Genomic DNA, 18,553 nt, shown 5'->3' on the forward strand with positions numbered 1-18,553 from the left:
CAACCCCCGGCACAATGCAGGGAACTCACAAGCCCCTCACGTGAGCAAGGCTGTGGACAAGAGGATGCTGCGGAGGTCATTGATTCGTGGGGTTGCCATAATTTGGAAGCAATCTGATGGCACGTAACGGACACGCGCGCAGAGTTCATCCTGCCGGCTTTCTCTTTGCACAGGTGTTCAAGCGCCACAACCCAGGCACGGCAGAGGAGCAGGAGATGATGGAGAACCTCTTTGACTCCCTTTGCTCCTCTCTGATGCTGAGCTCTAACCGGGACCGCTTCCTGAAAGGGGAGGGGCTGCAGCTCATGAACCTCATGCTCAGGTAAGATGTGTGACAGCCAGGCTGGCCAATAGACGGCCATCTGGAAAATTTTCGGAGTGCTGTTGAATTCTTTGCTTATAACATGCTTTTATTGCATTTTATTGTTTGATCCTATCTTGTACTCCGCCCTGAGACCTATGGAATGGGCGAAATAGAAATATACTTAAATAAAATAAATAAAATCAGGTGAAGGCTTTGGCGCTCTGCACATTCAAGCCACTGGGGGAAAGGAAGTCTTTCTGAACCCAAAGGGTGATTAACACGTGGAATTCACTGCCGCAGGAGGTGGTGGCGGCTACAAGCATAGACAGCTTCAAGAGGGGATTGGATAAGCATATGGAGCAGAGGTCCATCAGTGGCTATTAGCCACAGTATATCATTAGACCTCTGTCTGGGGCAGTGATGCTCTGTATTCTTTGTGCTTGGGAAGGGGCAACAGTGGGAGGGCTTCCAGTGTCCTGGTCCCACTGGTGGACCTCCTGATGGCACCTGGGTTTTTATGGCCATTGTATGACACAGAGTGTTGGACTGGATGGGCCATTGCCCTGATCCAAAATGGCTTCTCTTATGTTCTTATGTCTGGGGCAGTGATTTTCTGTATTCTTGGTGCTTGGGAGGGGCAGCAGTGGGAGGGCTTCTAGTGTCCTGGCCCCACTGATATACCTCCTGATGGCACTTGGAGTTTTTTGGCCACTGTGTGACACAGAGTGTTGGACTGGACGGACCACTGGCCTGATCCAACATGGCTTCTCTTATGTGACACAGAGTGTTGGGCTGGATGGGCCATTCGCCTGATCCCACATGGCTTCTCTTATGTTCTTATGTGACACAGAGTGTTGGGCTGGATGGGCCATTGGCCTGATCCAACATGGCTTCTCTTATGTCTTGGGTAAGTGATACTCTGTATTCTTGGTGCTTCGGAGGGGCAACAGTGGGAGGGCTAGACCATCTAGTCTAGCCTCTTGCCTCACACAGTAGCCACCCAGTTCCTCTGGAGGGCCAACAACAGGGCAGAGAGGCCTTCCCCTGAGAAGAACATCAGAAGAGCCCTGCTGGATCAGACCAGGGAGGGTCCATCTAGTCCAGCCTCCTGCCTCACACAGAGGCCAGCCAGTTCCTCTGGAGGGCCAACAACAGGGCAGAGAGGCTGAGGCCTTCCTCTGAGAAGAACATCAGAAGAGCCCTGCTGGATAAGACCAATGAGGGTCCATCCAGTCCAGCCTCCTTTCTCACAGTGGCCAACCAGTTCCTCTGGAGGGCCAACAACAGGGCAGAAAGGCCGAGGCCTTCCCCTAAGAAGAACATCAGAAGAGCCCTGCTGGATCAGACCAGGGAGGGTCCATCCAGTCCAGCCTCCTGCCTCACACAGAGGCCAGCCAGTTCCTCTGCAGGGCCAACAACAGGGCAGAGAGGCTGAGGCTTTCGTAATTACCTCAGAAGAGCCCTGCTGGGTCAGACCAGGGAGGGTCCATCTAACCGCTGCCTTTGCTGGAGAGATGTCCTCTCTGCCGTTCTGCCTGCATTTCATCTCATTGGGGCTCCTGCCTCCTTTAGCCCGGATGCCTCCCTGCCCGCTTTTTCTGCAGCTGCACCCTTGGAATCGACCTTCTCTCCCTCCTTTTCCAGAACTGCACACCAAAAGCACTTTCTCTGGCCTTGAGCTGCATGCTGAGGAGACTGGCAAGAGATTAGGCCTCCCCGCCACCTAGGGCCAGGTGAAGTGACTCAAAGTAGAAGGGAATGGAGCAAAGAACCGGGAATGTGGATTGATCCAAGAAAGGGGGGTCCTGCTTTTTCCTGGATCCCCCCCCCTTCCCGTCCTTTTGTCCTCTAAACGCTTAAGCTGCGCTAGTCTTGCAGAACTAATTACCTGCGGTCCTGAAGCCAGATGGGTGGGACCTTGCATTTTAATGTTTTCCAAATGGCTTTTTTCTCCCTTTCCGGGCTGGGCTTGTTTACCAGCCTCCTCTCCCCCTCGTCCCAGATGGCACATCATGACAGGAAGGCAAGGTCCCCCAGCCTGCAAAAGGAGCTCTGAAGGACGAAGCCTGAGGCAGAAGCAACAGATGGGGCTCTTGAGCTCCTGATGCTGTCCCTCCCCCCCCAAAAAAGAGCAGAGCTTTCTCCTCCCCCTTCTCCATAGGTGGGGAAGGGTTGGGGGCCAGCAGTGATGTGAGGCTGTGTGCCAATTGGGTGGCTTGCCTGTGAACTGCTCAGCGTAGATCAGGACGTGACTCTCAAAATAACAACATAAGAGAAGCCATGTTGGATCAGGCCAATGGCCCATCCAGTCTAACACTCTGTGTCACATAAGAATATAAGAGAAGCCCTGTTGGATCAGGCCAATGGCCCCTCCAGTACAACACTCTGTGTCACACAGTGGCCAGAAAAATCCAGGTGCCGTCAGGAGGTCCACCAGTGGGGCCAAGACACTAGAAGCCCTCTCACTGTGCCCCCCAAGCACCACGAATACAGAGCATCACTGACACAGACTTAAGAACATGGGAGAAGCCATGTTGGATCAGACCAATGGCCCATCCAATCCAACATTCTGTGTCACACAGTGGCCAAAAAAACCCAGGAGGTCCATCAGTGGGGCCAGGACACTAGAAGCTCTCCCACTTTTGTGCCCCCTAAAAGCACCAAGCTCCAAGAATAGAGAGCATCCCTGCCCCAGACATAAGAACATAAGAGAAGCCCTGTTGGATCAGGCCAATGGCCCCTCCAGTACAACACTCTGTGTCAGACAGTGGCCAAAAAACCCAGGTGCCATCAGGAGGTCCACCAGTGGGGCCAGGGCACTAGAAGTCCTCCCACTGTGCTCCCCCAAGCACCAAGAATATAGAGCATCCCTGCCCCAGACGTAAGAACATAAGAGAAGTCATGTTGGGTCAGGCCAATGGCCCATCCAATCCAACACTCTGTGACACACAGTGGCCAAAAGAACCCAGGTGCCATCAGGAGGTACATCTGTGGGGCCAGGACACTAGAAGCTCTCCCTCTTTTGTCCCCCCCCCCACAACCACCAAGAAGACAGAGCATCCCTGCCCCAGACATAAGAACATAAGAGAAGCCATGTTGAATCAGGCCAATGGCACATCCAGTCCAACACTCTGTGTCACACAGTGGCCAAAAAAAAACAGGTGCCATCAGGAGCTCCATCAGTGGGGCCAGGACACTAGAAGCCCTCCCACTTTTGTCCCCCCTCCCATAAAATTACAGGCCAGTCAGTCTGATTTCAATACCGGGAAAGTTGGTAGAAACCATTATCAAGGACAGAATGAGTAGGCACATTGATGAACACAAGTTACTGAGGAAGACTCAGCATGGGTTCTGTAAGGGAAGATCTTGCCTCACTAACCTGTTAAGAGTTCTTTGAGGGGGTGAACAAACATGTGGACAAAGGGGACCAATAGTTGTTTACCTTGACTTCCAGAAAGCTTTTGATAAAGTTCCTCATCAAAGGCTCCTTAGTAACCTCGAGAGTCATAAAGTAAAAGGACAGGTCCTCTTGTGGATCAAAAACTGGCTAATTAATAGGAAACAGAGAGTCAGTATAAATGGGCAATCTTTGCAGTGGAAGACGATAAGCAGTGGGGTGCCACAGAGCTCAGTACTGGGTCCCATGCTCTTTAACTTGTTCATAAATGATTTGGAGTTGAGAGTAAGCAGTGCAGTGACTAAGTTTGCAGATGACACTAAATTGTTCAGGGTGGTGAGAACCAGAGAGGATTGTGAGGTCCTCCAAAGGGATCTGTTGAGGCTGGGTGAGTGGGCGTCAACGTGGCATATGAGGTTCAGTGTGGCCAAGTGCAAAGTAATGCACATTGGGGCCAAGAATCCCAGCAACAAATACAAGTTGATGGAGTGTGAACTGGCAGATACTGACCAAGAGAAAGATCTTGGGGTTGTTGTAGATAACTCACTGAAAATGTCAAGACAGTGTGCGTTTGCAATAAAAAAGGCCAACGCCATGCTGTGAATTATTAGGAAAGAAATTGAAAACAAATCAGCTAGTATCATAATGCCCCTGTATAACTTGATGGTGCGGTCCCATTTGGAATACTGTGTACAATTCTGGTCACCGCACCTCAAAAAGGATATTATAGCATTGGGAAAAGTCCAGAAAAGTGCAACTAGAATGATTAAAGGTTTGGAACACTTTCCCTATGAAGAAAGGTTAAAACGTTTGGGGCTCTTTAGCTTGGAGAAACGTCAACTGCGGGGTGACCTGATAGAGGTTGTCAAAATTATGCATAGGATGGAGAAAGCAGAGAAAGAAGTACTTTTCTTCCTTTCTCACAATACAAGAACTCCTGGGCATTCAATCAAATTGGTGAGCAGTCGGGTTAGAACGGATAAAAGGAAGTACTTCTTCACCTAAAGGGTGATTAACGTGTGGAATTCACTGCCACAGGAGATGGTGGCGGCTACAAGCATAGCCAGCTTCAAGAGGGGTTTGGATAAAAACATGGATCAGAGGTCCATCAGTGGCTATTATCCACAGCATATTATTGGAACTGTCTGGGGCAGTGATGCTCTGTATTCTTGGTGCTTGGGGGGGCGGGAAGTGGAAGGGCTTCTAGCCCCACTTGTGAACCTCCTTTCTTTTTTGGCCACTTTGTGACACAGAGTGTTGGAGTGGATGGGCCATTGGCCTGATCCAGCATGGCTTCTCTTATGTTCTTATGTTCAAGCACCAAGAATACAGAGCATCGCTGCCCCAGACAGAGAGTGCTGACAATACGCTGTGACTAATAGCCACTGATGGATCTCTGCTCCAGATGTTTATCCAATCCCCTCTTGAAGCTGGCTTTGCCTGTAGCGCCACCACCTCCTGTGGCAGTGAATTCCATGCGTTCCAATCTCTGCTTCTATGTGATCAGTTTGGTGTAATGGTTAAGTGCATGGACTCTTATATGGGAGAGCCGGGTTTGATTCCCCGCTCTTTGGTTTGCGGCTGGAATGGCCTTGGGTCAGCCATAGCTCTTGCAGGAGTTGTCCTTGAAAGGGCAGCTGCTGGGAGAGCTCTCTTAGCCCCACCCACCTCACAGGGTGTCTGTTGTGGGGGAGGAAGATAAAGGAGATTGTGAGCCACTCTGAGACTCCTTCAGGTATTGTAGGGCGGAGTATAAATCCAATCTCTTCTGTAGTGGTTAAGTCGTGGTTAATAGGCGGACTCTTTTCTGGAAGAACCGGGTTTGATTCCCCCAGTCCTCCACTTGCAGCTGCTGATGTGACCTTGGGTCAGCATAGCTCTCGCATAGTTGTCTCGCAGAGTGAAGGACGGGATATAAATCCAATATCATCATCAACTTTCTTGGGAATCCATGACTGAAACTCTTCCCTGTTTTGTTCTCCTGTGTCTTCTGGGGCCAGGCCTTTCCCCTTTGACTATCAGCAGCTCTCTGGGGTCTTGGGCAGGGAAAGGCCTTCCATGTCACTTGTGGCCTCTTAAACGGAGAGGCCCTTGTTCCAGCTAGCCAGGTTGGAGACCGTTTCCATACCGACAAGCCATTGAGAGGGCATTCCGCACTTCTGCAAAGCACATCTTCCAAGTTCCACATGCTTCTCAATTGGTGTTTACTCTTGTGTCCCTTTGCACTGCGGCATCTTGTAATAAGAACAGTCGGCTGAAAGCTCTTGGCCGTACAGATGTTCACGTCTCTTATTTTCTCTCCTCCGCTCAGCCTCCATTCCTGGCTTCTAGTCTCATCTTCTGTTTCTTGTAGGATTTCTGATGCCATAACTGGTGTGACGCCAAATGCTGGCCGAAATGGTATAGGGCACGGAGGAACGAAACGAGAGATCGTTTCTGAAAAGTTCCTTTGTGCTTCTACCTCAAGCTGTCAGCACCCTCTGCATACTAAGGGCCTGTTGCGTCTGCAGAATCTCCCAGAAAGAAGAGCGTGCTCGTGTGAAGTACTGCCCTGGAGTTTCTGCAGGATGTGAAAAGACCTGTCTCTGTGAGCTGTTTGCGTGTCCTTTGCAGGCGTTGGAACGCATAAATCTGCTTTATATTTAGGATTGTTAGATCCAGGTTGGGAAATACCTGGATATTTGGGGGGTGGAGCCTAGGGGCGGGGGCTTTGAGGAGGGGAAGGATCACAGCAGGACGTTATGCCCTAGAGTCCCCCCCCCCCTCCAAAGCAGCCATTTTCTCCTGGTGAAATGGTCCCTGTTGCCTGGAGGTCACTTGCATTAGCGAGAGTGGTGAAGTGTGCAGACTCGTATTTGGGAGAACCGGGTTTGATTCCCCACTCCTGCACTTGCAGCTGCTGGAATGGCCTTGGGCCAGCCATAGCTCTGGCAGAGGTTGTCCTTGAAAGGGCAGCTGCTGTGAGAGCCCTCTCCAGCCCCACCCACCTCACAGGGTGTCTGTTGTGGGGGAGGAAGGTAAAGGAGATTGTGAGCCGCTCTGAGACTCTTGAGTGGAGGGCAGGATATAAATCCAATATCTTATCTACCTCACAGGGTGTCAAGTCAAGTTTATTGTTACAGTCAGTGACCAGCTTGTACAATCGAATCACATAAAACTTTTTGCATCAAAAACAGAATAAAACCAACAGTAGCATTCATAAAATTGGGTGCCTATGACTATTACAAAGAAATCGGATAAAAACATCCATAAAATTCATTTAAAATTTGGATGAAAGGTTAACAGTCAAATCAAGTTTAAAACAGTCATAGACCAGTCAAATTAGATACAAATAACTTAATAAAATACAATCAGGTAAAACAATAATCAGAATAAAACATACACAGTATGATATAATTTCCCTCCAGAACAGTAGTTAGGTTCCATAGCCAAGACATTCAGTTGGATATTTCCCTTAGGAATTGCTTCCGGAGACTCATAGCTCGCGAAGCAAATTTTGCCACACATAAAGTGGTTCTTTTATTCCTATCCGCCAATAATTTGTCTAGCTGATGTCTAACATTTCTCCCAGGGACACTCACAGGGTGTCTTTTGTGGGGGAGGAAGGTAAAGGAGATTGTAGGCCATTCTGAGACTCTGTCCTTGAAAGGGCAGCTGCTGGGAGAGCCCTCTCAGCCCCACCCACCTCACAGGGTGTCTGTTGTAGGGGGAGAAGAGATAGGAGGTTGTAAGCCACTCTGGGTCTCTGATTCAGGGGGAAGGGTGGGGTATAAATCTGCAATTCTTCTTCTCCTCCTCCTCCTTTTCTTTTGCTTCTTTTTCTTCTTCTTCTTTCTTCTTCTTCTTCTTTTTCTTCTTTTTTCTTTTTTCCTTCTTCTCCTTTTTTCTTCTTCTTTTTCTTCTCCTTCTTCTCCTCCTCCTTCTTTTCTTTTGCTTCTTTTTCTTCTTTCTTCTTCTCCTCCTCCTTCTCCTCCTTCTTCTTTTTCTTCTCCTTCTTCTTCTCCTCCTTCTTTTTCTTCTTCCTCCCCTGCCTGGAAGTTTGCATCCCAACTTACACTTTCCACGGCAGCCCCTTCCCCCAGGTGAACTGATCTCTGTTGCCTGGAGATCAACTGTAATAGTGACAGATCTCCAGCCACCACCTGGGGGTTGGCAACCTTGCATACTGAATCAGGCCTTTGGCCCAGCAGCCGGGTCTGCCTTGTTGGCTTTCTTCAGGGTCTCAGGTTAACAAAGATCTTTCCTATCGAGTGGCCCGTTTCCCTGGTTATCTGACCAGGAATAGAAACCAGGACTTTCTGCAGGGTGTGCTGACCTCTGCCATCTTGGAAGGCTTTAAAGGGGACCAATTTGTGGAGGAGGGGGCTACCGGTAGCAGAGGCAGGATGCTGCTTTGTATCAGTTGCTGGGGAGGGCAGGGGGCAGTGGTGGTGATCCTACTCCTTGGTTTCCTAGAACCAGCAAGTCAGCCGTTGTGTGAGACAGGATACTTGGCTGGATGAACCCTGGTCTGATCCAGCAGGGCACTTCTGTTCTTATGAAGGCCTCAGCCTCTGTGCCCTGTTGTTGGCCCTCCAGAGGAACTGGCTGGCCACTGTGTGAGACAGGAGGCTGGACTAGATGGACCCTCATTGGTCTGACCCAGCAGGGCTCTTCTGATGTTCTTCTCAGGAGAAGGCCTCGACCTCTCTGCCCTGTTGTTGGCCCTCCAGAGGAACTGGCTGGCCACTGTGTGAGACAGGAGGCTGGACTAGGTGGACCCTCCCTGGTCTGATCCAGCAGGGCTCTTCTGATGTTCCTTGGCCTCTATGCCCTGTTGCTGGTCCTCCAGAGGAACTGGTTGGCCACTGTATGAGACAGGAGGCTGGACTAGATGGACCGTCACTGGGCTGATCCAGCAGGGCTCTTCTGATGTTCTTATGAAGGTCTCAGCCTCTCTGCCCTGTTGTTGGCCCTCCAGAGGAACTGGCTGGCCACTGTGTGAGACAGGAGGCTGGACTAGGTGGACCCTCCCTGGTCTTATCCAGCAGGGCTCTTCTGATGTTCCTTGGCCTCTATGCCCTGTTGCTGGTCCTCCAGAGGAACTGGTTGGCCACTGTATGAGACAGGAGGCTGGACAAGATGGACCCTCCCTGGTCTGATCCAGCAGGGCTCTTCTGATGTTCTTAGGAAGGCCTCAGCCTCTCTGCCCTGCTATTGGCCCTCAAGAGGAACTGGTTGACCACAGCGTGAGACAGGAGGCTGGAGTGGATGGACCCTCACCAGTCTGAGCCAGCAGGGCTCTTCTGATGTTCTTCTCAGGGGAAAGCCTTGGCCTCTCTGCCCTGTTGTTGGCCCTCCAGAGGAACTGGCTGGCCACTGTTTGAGACAGGAGGCTGGTCTAGATGGACCCTCACTGGTCTGATCCAGCAGGGCTCTTCTGATGTTCTTCTCAGGGGGAGGCCTCAGCCTCTCTGCCCTGTTGTTGGCCCTCCAGAGGAACTGGTTGGCCATTGTGTGAGACAGGAGGCTGGACTAGATGGACCCTCACTGGTCTGACCCAGCAGGGCTCTCCTGAGGTTCTTCTCAGGGGAAGGCCTCGGCCTCTCTGCCCTGTTGTTGGCCCTCCAGAGGAACTGGCTGGCCCCTGAGTGAGACAGGAGGCTGGACTAGATGGACCCTCCCTGGTCTGACCCAGCAGGGCTCTTCTGCTGTTCTTCTCAGGGGAAGGCCTTGGCCTCTCTGCCCTGTTGTTGGCCCTCCAGAGGAACTGGCTGGCCCCTGAGTGAGACAGGAGGCTGGACTAGATGGACCCTCCCTGGTCTGACCCAGCAGGGCTCTTCTGCTGTTCTTCTCAGGGGAAGGCCTTGGCCTCTCTGCCCTGTTGTTGGCCCTCCAGAGGAACTGGCTGGCCCCTGAGTGAGACAGGAGGCTGGACTAGATGGACCCTCCCTGGTCTGACCCAGCAGGGCTCTTCTGCTGTTCTTCTCAGGGGAAGGCCTTGGCCTCTCTGCCCTGTTGTTGGCCCTCCACAGGAACTGGCTGGCTACTGTTTGAGGCAGGATGTACCCCTGGTCTGACCACAGGGCTCTTCTGCGGTTCACTGCTTGTCCTTTGTGGTCTGGAGCAGGGCTGGGGCTAGGGTTTCAAAATGGCAGTTCCAGGGTCCACACCTGATGCCTGGAGGAGAATGAAGGTAGTCCGGCTGCTCAGGCCGGATACGGAAGACAGGAGAGGAGGCAGGTTTGCTTGCAGATGTCTCCTAGCCTGAGGACGGAGGCGCATTTTGATTCCTAGCGGCCAGTGGGCATGTGAGCGGACTCCATTGCAAGTCAGTGGCCTCCAACGGAGGCTTAGAAATGTCACATCCAATTAATGTCTCTCTCCGAGCACAATTCAATTTCTTCTCCGATCAGGAGCTGCTCGAGGCAGGGAAAAATAAAGGCTCCTTCCAAGATGGGGAGGGGGGGATTGCCTTGACAAGCCCCTGCTGAATGCGGACATGCAGCTTATTGCTCCCGTGCCGGGGAAGAGAAGACCCCTCTTTCTCTAAGGGTCACTGACGGGGGACTTCTCCAGCGAGTGGGGGCTGAGAGAGACGGGGGCACGTGTGACAGTGGCAGGCCCTGCGCTAGGAGCGCATCCTTTTGTGCTGGGATTCCAGTATGACCTGTGCACCTTTGCTGTCTGGGCACAGTCAAGCATACTAACCTTAGGACAACAATCTCGGCATGGAGCGAGTAGCAAAATTCACTGAGCAGCCCCTGTTAAGCTTTCTTTCTTTCTTTCTTTCTTTCTTTCTTTCTTTCTTTCTTTCTTTCTTTCTTTCTTTCTTTCTTTCTGTCTCTCTCTCTCTCTCTTTTTCTCTCTCTTTTCTCTGTCTTTTTCTCTCTCTCCCTCTCCCTTTGTCTCTCTCTCTTTCTCAGTCTCTTTTTTCTCTCTCCTTCTCTCTCTTTTCTCTCCTCTCTTTTCTTTCTCCTCTCTTTCTCTCTCCTCTCTCTCTTTCTTTTTCTCTCTTTCTCTGTCTTTTCTCTCTCTCTCTTTCTCTCCTCCCTTTTTCTCTCTCTCTCTTTCTCTCTCTCTCTCTTCTCTCTCTCTGTCTCTTTTCTCTCCTCTCTGTCTTTCTCTCCCTTTCTCTCTCTCCTTTTCTCTCTCCTCTCTTTCTTTTTCTCTCTTTTCTCACTTTCTCTATCTCTTTTCTCTTTCCCTTTCTCTCTCTCTCTCTTTCTCTCTTTCTCTCTCTCTCTTTCTCTCTCTTTTTCTCTCTCTTTTCTCTGTCTTTTTCTCTCTCTCTTTCTCTCTCTCTCTTTCTCTCCCTCTCCCTTTCTCTCTTTCTCAGTCTCTTTTTTCTCTCTCCTTCTCTCTCTTTTCTCTCCTCTCTCTCTTTTCTTTCTCTCTCCTCTCTTTCTTTCTTTTTCTTTTTCTCTTTCTCTCTCTCTCTCTTTCTCTGTCTTTTCTCGCTCTCTATTTCTCTCTCTCTCTTTTCTCTCTTCTTCTCTCTCTTTCTCTGTCTCTTTTCTTTCCTCTCCCTTTCTTTCTCTCCTTTTCTCTCTCCTCTCTTTCTTTTTCTCTCTTTTCTCACTTTCTCTGTCTCTTTTCTCTTTCCCTTTCTCTCTCACCTTCTCCCTTTTTCTCTCTCTCTCTCTCCCTCTCTCTCTTTCTCTTTTCTCTCTCTCTTTCTTTCCCTCTCTCTTTCTCTATCTCTTTTCTCTTTCTCTCTCTCCCTCTCTCTCTTTCTCTGTGTCTCTTTTCTCTGTCTCTCTTTCTTCCTCTCTCTTTCTGTTTTCTCTCTCTCTTTCTCTCCCTCTCTCTTTCTCTGTCTCTTTTCTCTGTCTCTTTCTCTCGTTTTCTTTCTCTTTCTCCCTTTCTGTCTCTCTCTCTCCCCCACTTTCTCTTTCTCTCTTCTCCCTTTCTCTCTATCCCTCTCTCTTTCTCTGTCTTTTTTCTCTCTCTCTCCCTTTCTCTGTCTCTTCTCTCTCTCTCTTTCTCCCTCTCTCTCTCTCACTCTTTTCTCTCTTTTTCTTTCTCTTTCTCTTTCTCTCTCCTTCTCCCTTTCTCTCTCTCTCTCCCTCTCTCTTTCTCTGTAACTTTTCTCTGTCTCTTTCTCTCTCTCCCTCTCTTTCTTTGTCTCTTTTCTCTTTCTCTCTTTCTCCTTCTCTCTCTCTTTCTCTGTCTCTTTTCTCTCTCTCTCTCCTTCTCCCTTTCTCTCTCTCTCTCCCTCTCTCTCTTTCTCTGTCTCTTTTCTCTCTCTCTCTTTCTCTCTCTCTCTCCTTCTCTCTCTCTTTCTCTGTCTCTCTCTCTCTTTCTCTCCCCCACTTTCTCTCTCTCTCTCTCTTTCTCTCTCTCTCTCTCTCTTTTCTCTCTTTCTCTTTCTCTCTGTCCCCACTCTCTCTCTATTCCTTCCAAGCTCCTTTCCTCCGTTCTTCCCTTCCTTCCAAAAAGGAGGGGGCTAATGTCTCTTTTGTGGTCTCTCTTGTTTTCCTTCCCTGTCAGCTCCATGGAAACTCAAAATTAATGTGCATCTTCTGAAATGTCTTTTTATTAGCTGCTTCCTGCTATGGTTACCGAGGAGAGTCAGAGCCCTGCTCCGGCTCTCCTTCTGGGCTTCTCTGCCAGCAGCCTGCAGTGAAGTCTTTTGGCTGAAGCGACTTCCCTGGAGGCTTTTGCGCTGGCCCCTCCTCACCCTCCTTCCAGAGTCACTGCCAGACAAGTTCAGGAGAGAAATCCCTGCTAGTTGAGGCTCAGCTTGCCGAGTCGCTAGAATTTCAAGGTGAACAAAGTTTTGAGTCCAGCGGGACACCTTTAAGACCAACAAAGTTCTCTTCAAGGCATAAGCTTTTGTGTGCAGGCGCACTTCCTCAGAAACAGTGAAACAGAATCTCCTCAACCATTATATACGAGGGGAGAGAGAGGAAGGGGCCGTTAGCTGAACAGAGGCAAAGCAGAAATTACCAGGCTATACATATCAGCAAATTATCATACAGCAGAATGAAGAATTACGGCGACCGGTTTCATTAGTTTGTCTTAACGGCAAGGCTGCTAACTTCTGACAGCTGGTGCTTGGCTTTCAGTGATATTTTAAGACAGACGACTGCCCCATGCCTTGTGGGGCATGGAAGTTTGCTCGTCTCTCATTCGCCGATTTTCCTGGCTTTTAAAAAGACACATTTTAGGCTGTTTCCCCCTGTTGCGATCTGCATTGCCGAGGGTTGATTTGTAGAAAAATTAGTGGCGGAGCTCATTAGCATAACTCATTCGCATATGCCGCCCCCCCCCACCGGCCACAAACAACCGGACGCAAGAAAGGAGAGCCCCAGGCGAGCTAGGCCTGCTTAGGCTTACTAGAGATCCAGCCAGCCCAAGCAGGCCTCACTCAACTGGGCCTCTCCTTGCTCACTCCCCATCAAAAGGCCAACAAGCCACCTGCTGCCCAAAATCTCATAAGAAGTGGAGAAAGGGTGGTGTGGGCTTCTCCAAAGGTTCATGAGGGCTGCTGGGGGTGTGGCAAAGCTCCTGGTGGCCGACCAGCCGCCTGCTCTCCTAATCCAGGCATTGTTATGCAGCTGCTCCACGGATAAGGTAGGCGGGGAGGAGAGGGTCTCTTCAGAAAGGTTCGGGAGCTGTGCTCCTGCATCCTCCTGCTGAATCTGAGGCCTGCCCTCTGTTGCCTCTTCTGAGACTGCTCAGAGGACACGTTTCGCTCGGCTTCTGGTCTGCACACAAGTTAATTTGACGTGCGCGTTGCCCACCTTTGTCTCTGCGGCAGGAGGAGGAGACTGTGAGTTAAAATCAGCTTGGGGCCAGCTGCCCCTCCAGGTGTGTGTGCTTGGCAGGGGGACTCCCTGGGTTCTGCAGGGCGTAAGAAGGCCGCTCTTTTTCCGCCTGGTCTTCGGGCCACTGTGTTCCTCCAGGCAGCTGCCAGTCGTGCCCCAGCTGTGCCCTGACCATCCGCGCCTCCGTGCCGAGTCCTGCTGACCGCTGGGTTTGCTGACTGAGAGAAAACAGGGACGGATTAAAAAAAAAAACGTTTTGTATTTTTCAAGTTTACCAATTGTCTCTTTTGTGCTGTTTTATCAGGTGTGTTTTTTGTGTCGTTAGCTGGCTCGAGGGCCGTTCGGGGCAGCAGGATAGAAATAAGAAAACAACGTTTTGTTAGACACAACTGTGCAAAAACAAAAGCCCTCCGGTAAAAACCAGTGCAAACGCTTTCAAACTTCAGGTGTGTGCCCTTGCACAAATTTACAAACTTTTAATGGGCCCCAAGTGCTCTCTTTTAGAGCTCAGCTTCACAGCCTTGTTTGGTGCAGTGACTATGTTTGCAGACTCTTATCTGGGAGAACCGGGTTTGATTCCCCCCTCCTCCACTTGCACCTGCTGGAATGGCCTTGGGTCAGCCATAGCTCTCTTATCTGGGAGTACTGGGTTTGATTCCCCACTCCTCCACTTGCAGCTGCTGGAATGGCCTTGGGTCAGCCATAGCTCTCTTATCTGGGAGAACCGGGTTTGATTCCCCACTCCTCCACTTGCAGCTGCTGGAATGGCCTTGGGTCAGCCAGAGCTCTCTTATCGGGGAGAACCGGGTTTGATTCCCCCCTCCTCCACTTGCAGCTGCTGGAATGGCCTTGGGTCAGCCAGAGCTCTCTTATCGGGGAGAACCGGGTTTGATTCCCCCCTCCTCCACTTGCAGCTGCTGGAATGGCCTTGGGTCAGCCAGAGCTCTCTTATGTGGGAGAACCGGGTTTGATTCCCCACTCCTCCACTTGCACCTGCTGGAATGGCCTTGGGTCAGCCAGAGCTCTCTTATCTGGAAGAACCGGGTTTGATTCCCCCCTCCTCCACTTGCACCTGCTGGAATGGCCTTGGGTCAGCCAGAGCTCTCTTATCTGGAAGAACTGGGTTTGATTCCCCACTCCTCCACTTGCAGCTGCTGGAATGGCCTTGGGTCAGCCAGAGCTCTCTTATCTGGGAGAACCGGGATTGATTCCCCCCTCCTCCACTTGCACCTGCTGGAATGGCCTTGGGTCAGCCAGAGCTCTCTTATCTGGGAGAACCGGGTTTGATTCCCCACTCCTCCACTTGCAGCTGCTGGAATGGCCTTGGGTCAGCCAGAGCTCTCTTATCGGGGAGAACCGGGTTTGATTCCCCCCTCCTCCACTTGCAGCTGCTGGAATGGCCTTGGGTCAGCCAGAGCTCTCTTATCGGGGAGAACCGGGTTTGATTCCCCCCTCCTCCACTTGCAGCTGCTGGAATGGCCTTGGGTCAGCCAGAGCTCTCTTATGTGGGAGAACCGGGTTTGATTCCCCACTCCTCCACTTGCACCTGCTGGAATGGCCTTGGGTCAGCCAGAGCTCTCTTATCTGGAAGAACCGGGTTTGATTCCCCCCTCCTCCACTTGCACCTGCTGGAATGGCCTTGGGTCAGCCAGAGCTCTCTTATCTGGAAGAACTGGGTTTGATTCCCCACTCCTCCACTTGCAGCTGCTGGAATGGCCTTGGGTCAGCCAGAGCTCTCTTATCTGGGAGAACCGGGATTGATTCCCCCCTCCTCCACTTGCACCTGCTGGAATGGCCTTGGGTCAGCCAGAGCTCTCTTATCTGGAAGAACCGGGTTTGATTCCCCACTCCTCCACTTGCAGCTGCTGGAATGGCCTTGGGTCAGCCAGAGCTCTCTTATGTGGGAGAACCGGGTTTGATTCCCCCCTCCTCCACTTGCAGCTGCTGGAATGGCCTTGGGTCAGCCAGAGCTCTCTTATGTGGGAGAACCGGGTTTGATTCCCCACTCCTCCACTTGCAGCTGCTGGAATGGCCTTGGGTCAGCCAGAGCTCTCTTATGTGGGAGAACCGGGTTTGATTCCCCACTCCTCCACTTGCACCTGCTGGAATGGCCTTGGGTCAGCCAGAGCTCTCTTATGTGGGAGAACCGGGTTTGATTCCCCCCTCCTCCACTTGCACCTGCTGGAATGGCCTTGGGTCAGCCAGAGCTCTCTTATCTGGAAGAACCGGGTTTGATTCCCCACTCCTCCACTTGCAGCTGCTGGAATGGCCTTGGGTCAGCCAGAGCTCTCTTATGTGGGAGAACCGGGTTTGATTCCCCCCTCCTCCACTTGCAGCTGCTGGAATGGCCTTGGGTCAGCCAGAGCTCTCTTATGTGGGAGAACCGGGTTTGATTCCCCACTCCTCCACTTGCACCTGCTGGAATGGCCTTGGGTCAGCCATAGCTCTCTTATCTGGGAGAACCGGGTTTCATTCCCCACTCCTCCACTTGCACCTGCTGGAATGGCCTTGGGTCAGCCAGAGCTCTCTTATCTGGGAGAACCGGGTTTCATTCCCCCCTCCTCCACTTGCAGCTGCTGGAATGGCCTTGGGTCAGCCAGAGCTCTCTTATCTGGAAGAACCGGGTTTGATTCCCCATTCCTCCACTTGCACCTGCTGGATTGGCCTTGGGTCAGCCAGAGCTCTCTTATGTGGGAGAACCGGGTTTGATTCCCCACTCCTCCACTTGCACCTGCTGGAATGGCCTTGGGTCAGCCAGAGCTCTCTTATGTGGGAGAACCGGGTTTGATTCCCCCCTCCTCCACTTGCAGCTGCTGGAATGGCCTTGGGTCAGCCAGAGCTCTCTTATGTGGGAGAACCGGGTTTGATTCCCCCCTCCTCCACTTGCACCTGCTGGAATGGCCTTGGGTCAGCCAGAGCTCTCTTATCTGGAAGAACCGGGTTTTATTCCCCACTCCTCCACTTGCAGCTGCTGGAATGGCCTTGGGTCAGCCAGAGCTCTCTTATGTGGGAGAACCGGGTTTGATTCCCCCCTCCTCCACTTGCAGCTGCTGGAATGGCCTTGGGTCAGCCAGAGCTCTCTTATGTGGGAGAACCGGGTTTGATTCCCCACTCCTCCACTTGCACCTGCTGGAATGGCCTTGGGTCAGCCATAGCTCTCTTATCTGGGAGAACCGGGTTTCATTCCCCACTCCTCCACTTGCACCTGCTGGAATGGCCTTGGGTCAGCCAGAGCTCTCTTATCTGGGAGAACCGGGTTTCATTCCCCCCTCCTCCACTTGCAGCTGCTGGAATGGCCTTGGGTCAGCCAGAGCTCTCTTATCTGGAAGAACCGGGTTTGATTCCCCATTCCTCCACTTGCACCTGCTGGATTGGCCTTGGGTCAGCCAGAGCTCTCTTATGTGGGAGAACCGGGTTTGATTCCCCACTCCTCCACTTGCACCTGCTGGAATGGCCTTGGGTCAGCCAGAGCTCTCTTATGTGGGAGAACCGGGTTTGATTCCCCACTCCTCCACTTGCACCTGCTGGAATATCCTTGGGTCAGCCAGAGCTCTCTTATCTGGGAGAACCGGGTTTGATTCCCCCCTCCTCCACTTGCACCTGCTGGAATGGCCTTGGGTCAGCCAGAGCTCTCTTATCTGGAAGAACCGGGTTTGATTCCCCGCTCCTCCACTTGCAGCTGCTGGAATGGCCTTGGGTCAGCCAAAGCTCTCTTATCTGGGAGAACCGGGTTTGATTCCCCCCTCCTCCACTTGCAGCTGCTGGAATGGCCTTGGGTCTTCCAGAGCTCTCTTATGTGGGAGAACCGGGTTTGATTCCCCCCTCCTCCACTTGCAGCTGCTGGAATGGCCTTGGGTCAGCCAGAGCTCTCTTATGTGGGAGAACCGGGTTTGATTCCCCACTCCTCCACTTGCACCTGCTGGAATGGCCTTGGGTCAGCCATAGCTCTCTTATCTGGGAGAACCGGGTTTGATTCCCCACTCCTCCACTTGCACCTGCTGGAATGGCCTTGGGTCAGCCAGAGCTCTCTTATGTGGGAGAACCGGGTTTGATTCCCCACTCCTCCACTTGCAGCTGCTGGAATGGCCTTGGTTCAGCCAGAGCTCTCTTATCTGGAAGAACCGGGTTTGATTCCCCGCTCCTCCACTTGCACCTGCTGGAATGGCCTTGGGTCAGCCAGAGCTCTCTTATCTGGAAGAACTGGGTTTGATTCCCCACTCCTCCACTTGCAGCTGCTGGAATGGCCTTGGGTCAGCCAGAGCTCTCTTATCTGGGAGAACCGGGTTTGATTCCCCCCTCCTCCACTTGCACCTGCTGGAATGGCCTTGGGTCAGCCAGAGCTCTCTTATCTGGAAGAACCGGGTTTGATTCCCCGCTCCTCCACTTGCACCTGCTGGAATGGCCTTGGGTCAGCCAGAGCTCACTTATCTGGAAGAACTGGGTTTGATTCCCCACTCCTCCACTTGCAGCTGCTGGAATGGCCTTGGGTCAGCCAGAGCTCTCTTATCTGGGAGAACCGGGTTTGATTCCCCCCTCCTCCACTTGCACCTGCTGGAATGGCCTTGGGTCAGCCAGAGCTCTCTTATCTGGAAGAACCGGGTTTGATTCCCCCCTCCTCCACTTGCACCTGCTGGAATGGCCTTGGGTCAGCCAGAGCTCTCTTATCTGGAAGAACCGGGTTTGATTCCCCACTCCTCCACTTGCAGCTGCTGGAATGGCCTTGGGTCAGCCAGAGCTCTCTTATGTGGGAGAACCGGGTTTGATTCCCCCCTCCTCCACTTGCAGCTGCTGGAATGGCCTTGGGTCAGCCAGAGCTCTCTTATGTGGGAGAACCGGGTTTGATTCCCCACTCCTCCACTTGCACCTGCTGGAATATCCTTGGGTCAGCCAGAGCTCTCTTATCTGGGAGAACCGGGTTTGATTCCCCCCTCCTCCACTTGCACCTGCTGGAATGGCCTTGGGTCAGCCAGAGCTCTCTTATCTGGAAGAACCGGGTTTGATTCCCCGCTCCTCCACTTGCAGCTGCTGGAATGGCCGTGGGTCAGCCAAAGCTCTCTTATCTGGGAGAACCGGGTTTGATTCCCCCCTCCTCCACTTGCA

At 51.9% G+C, this 18,553-nt stretch overlaps 1 protein-coding gene across 1 annotated transcript in view; it reads left to right on the forward strand.

Moving 5' to 3' along the window:
• The window catches only part of CTNNBL1 (catenin beta like 1), a 220,157-nt gene that overhangs the window by 102,800 nt on the left and 98,804 nt on the right, over window positions 1-18,553 (forward strand). The window contains exon 10 of the mRNA XM_060263887.1: window positions 174-322. Within this exon, the coding sequence (XP_060119870.1) occupies window positions 174-322 (149 nt within the window). The remainder of the gene's footprint in view (window positions 1-173; window positions 323-18,553) is intronic.

Source organism: Heteronotia binoei, chromosome 2, assembly GCF_032191835.1.
Source record: "Heteronotia binoei isolate CCM8104 ecotype False Entrance Well chromosome 2, APGP_CSIRO_Hbin_v1, whole genome shotgun sequence".
Lineage (NCBI taxonomy): Eukaryota > Metazoa > Chordata > Lepidosauria > Squamata > Gekkonidae > Heteronotia > Heteronotia binoei.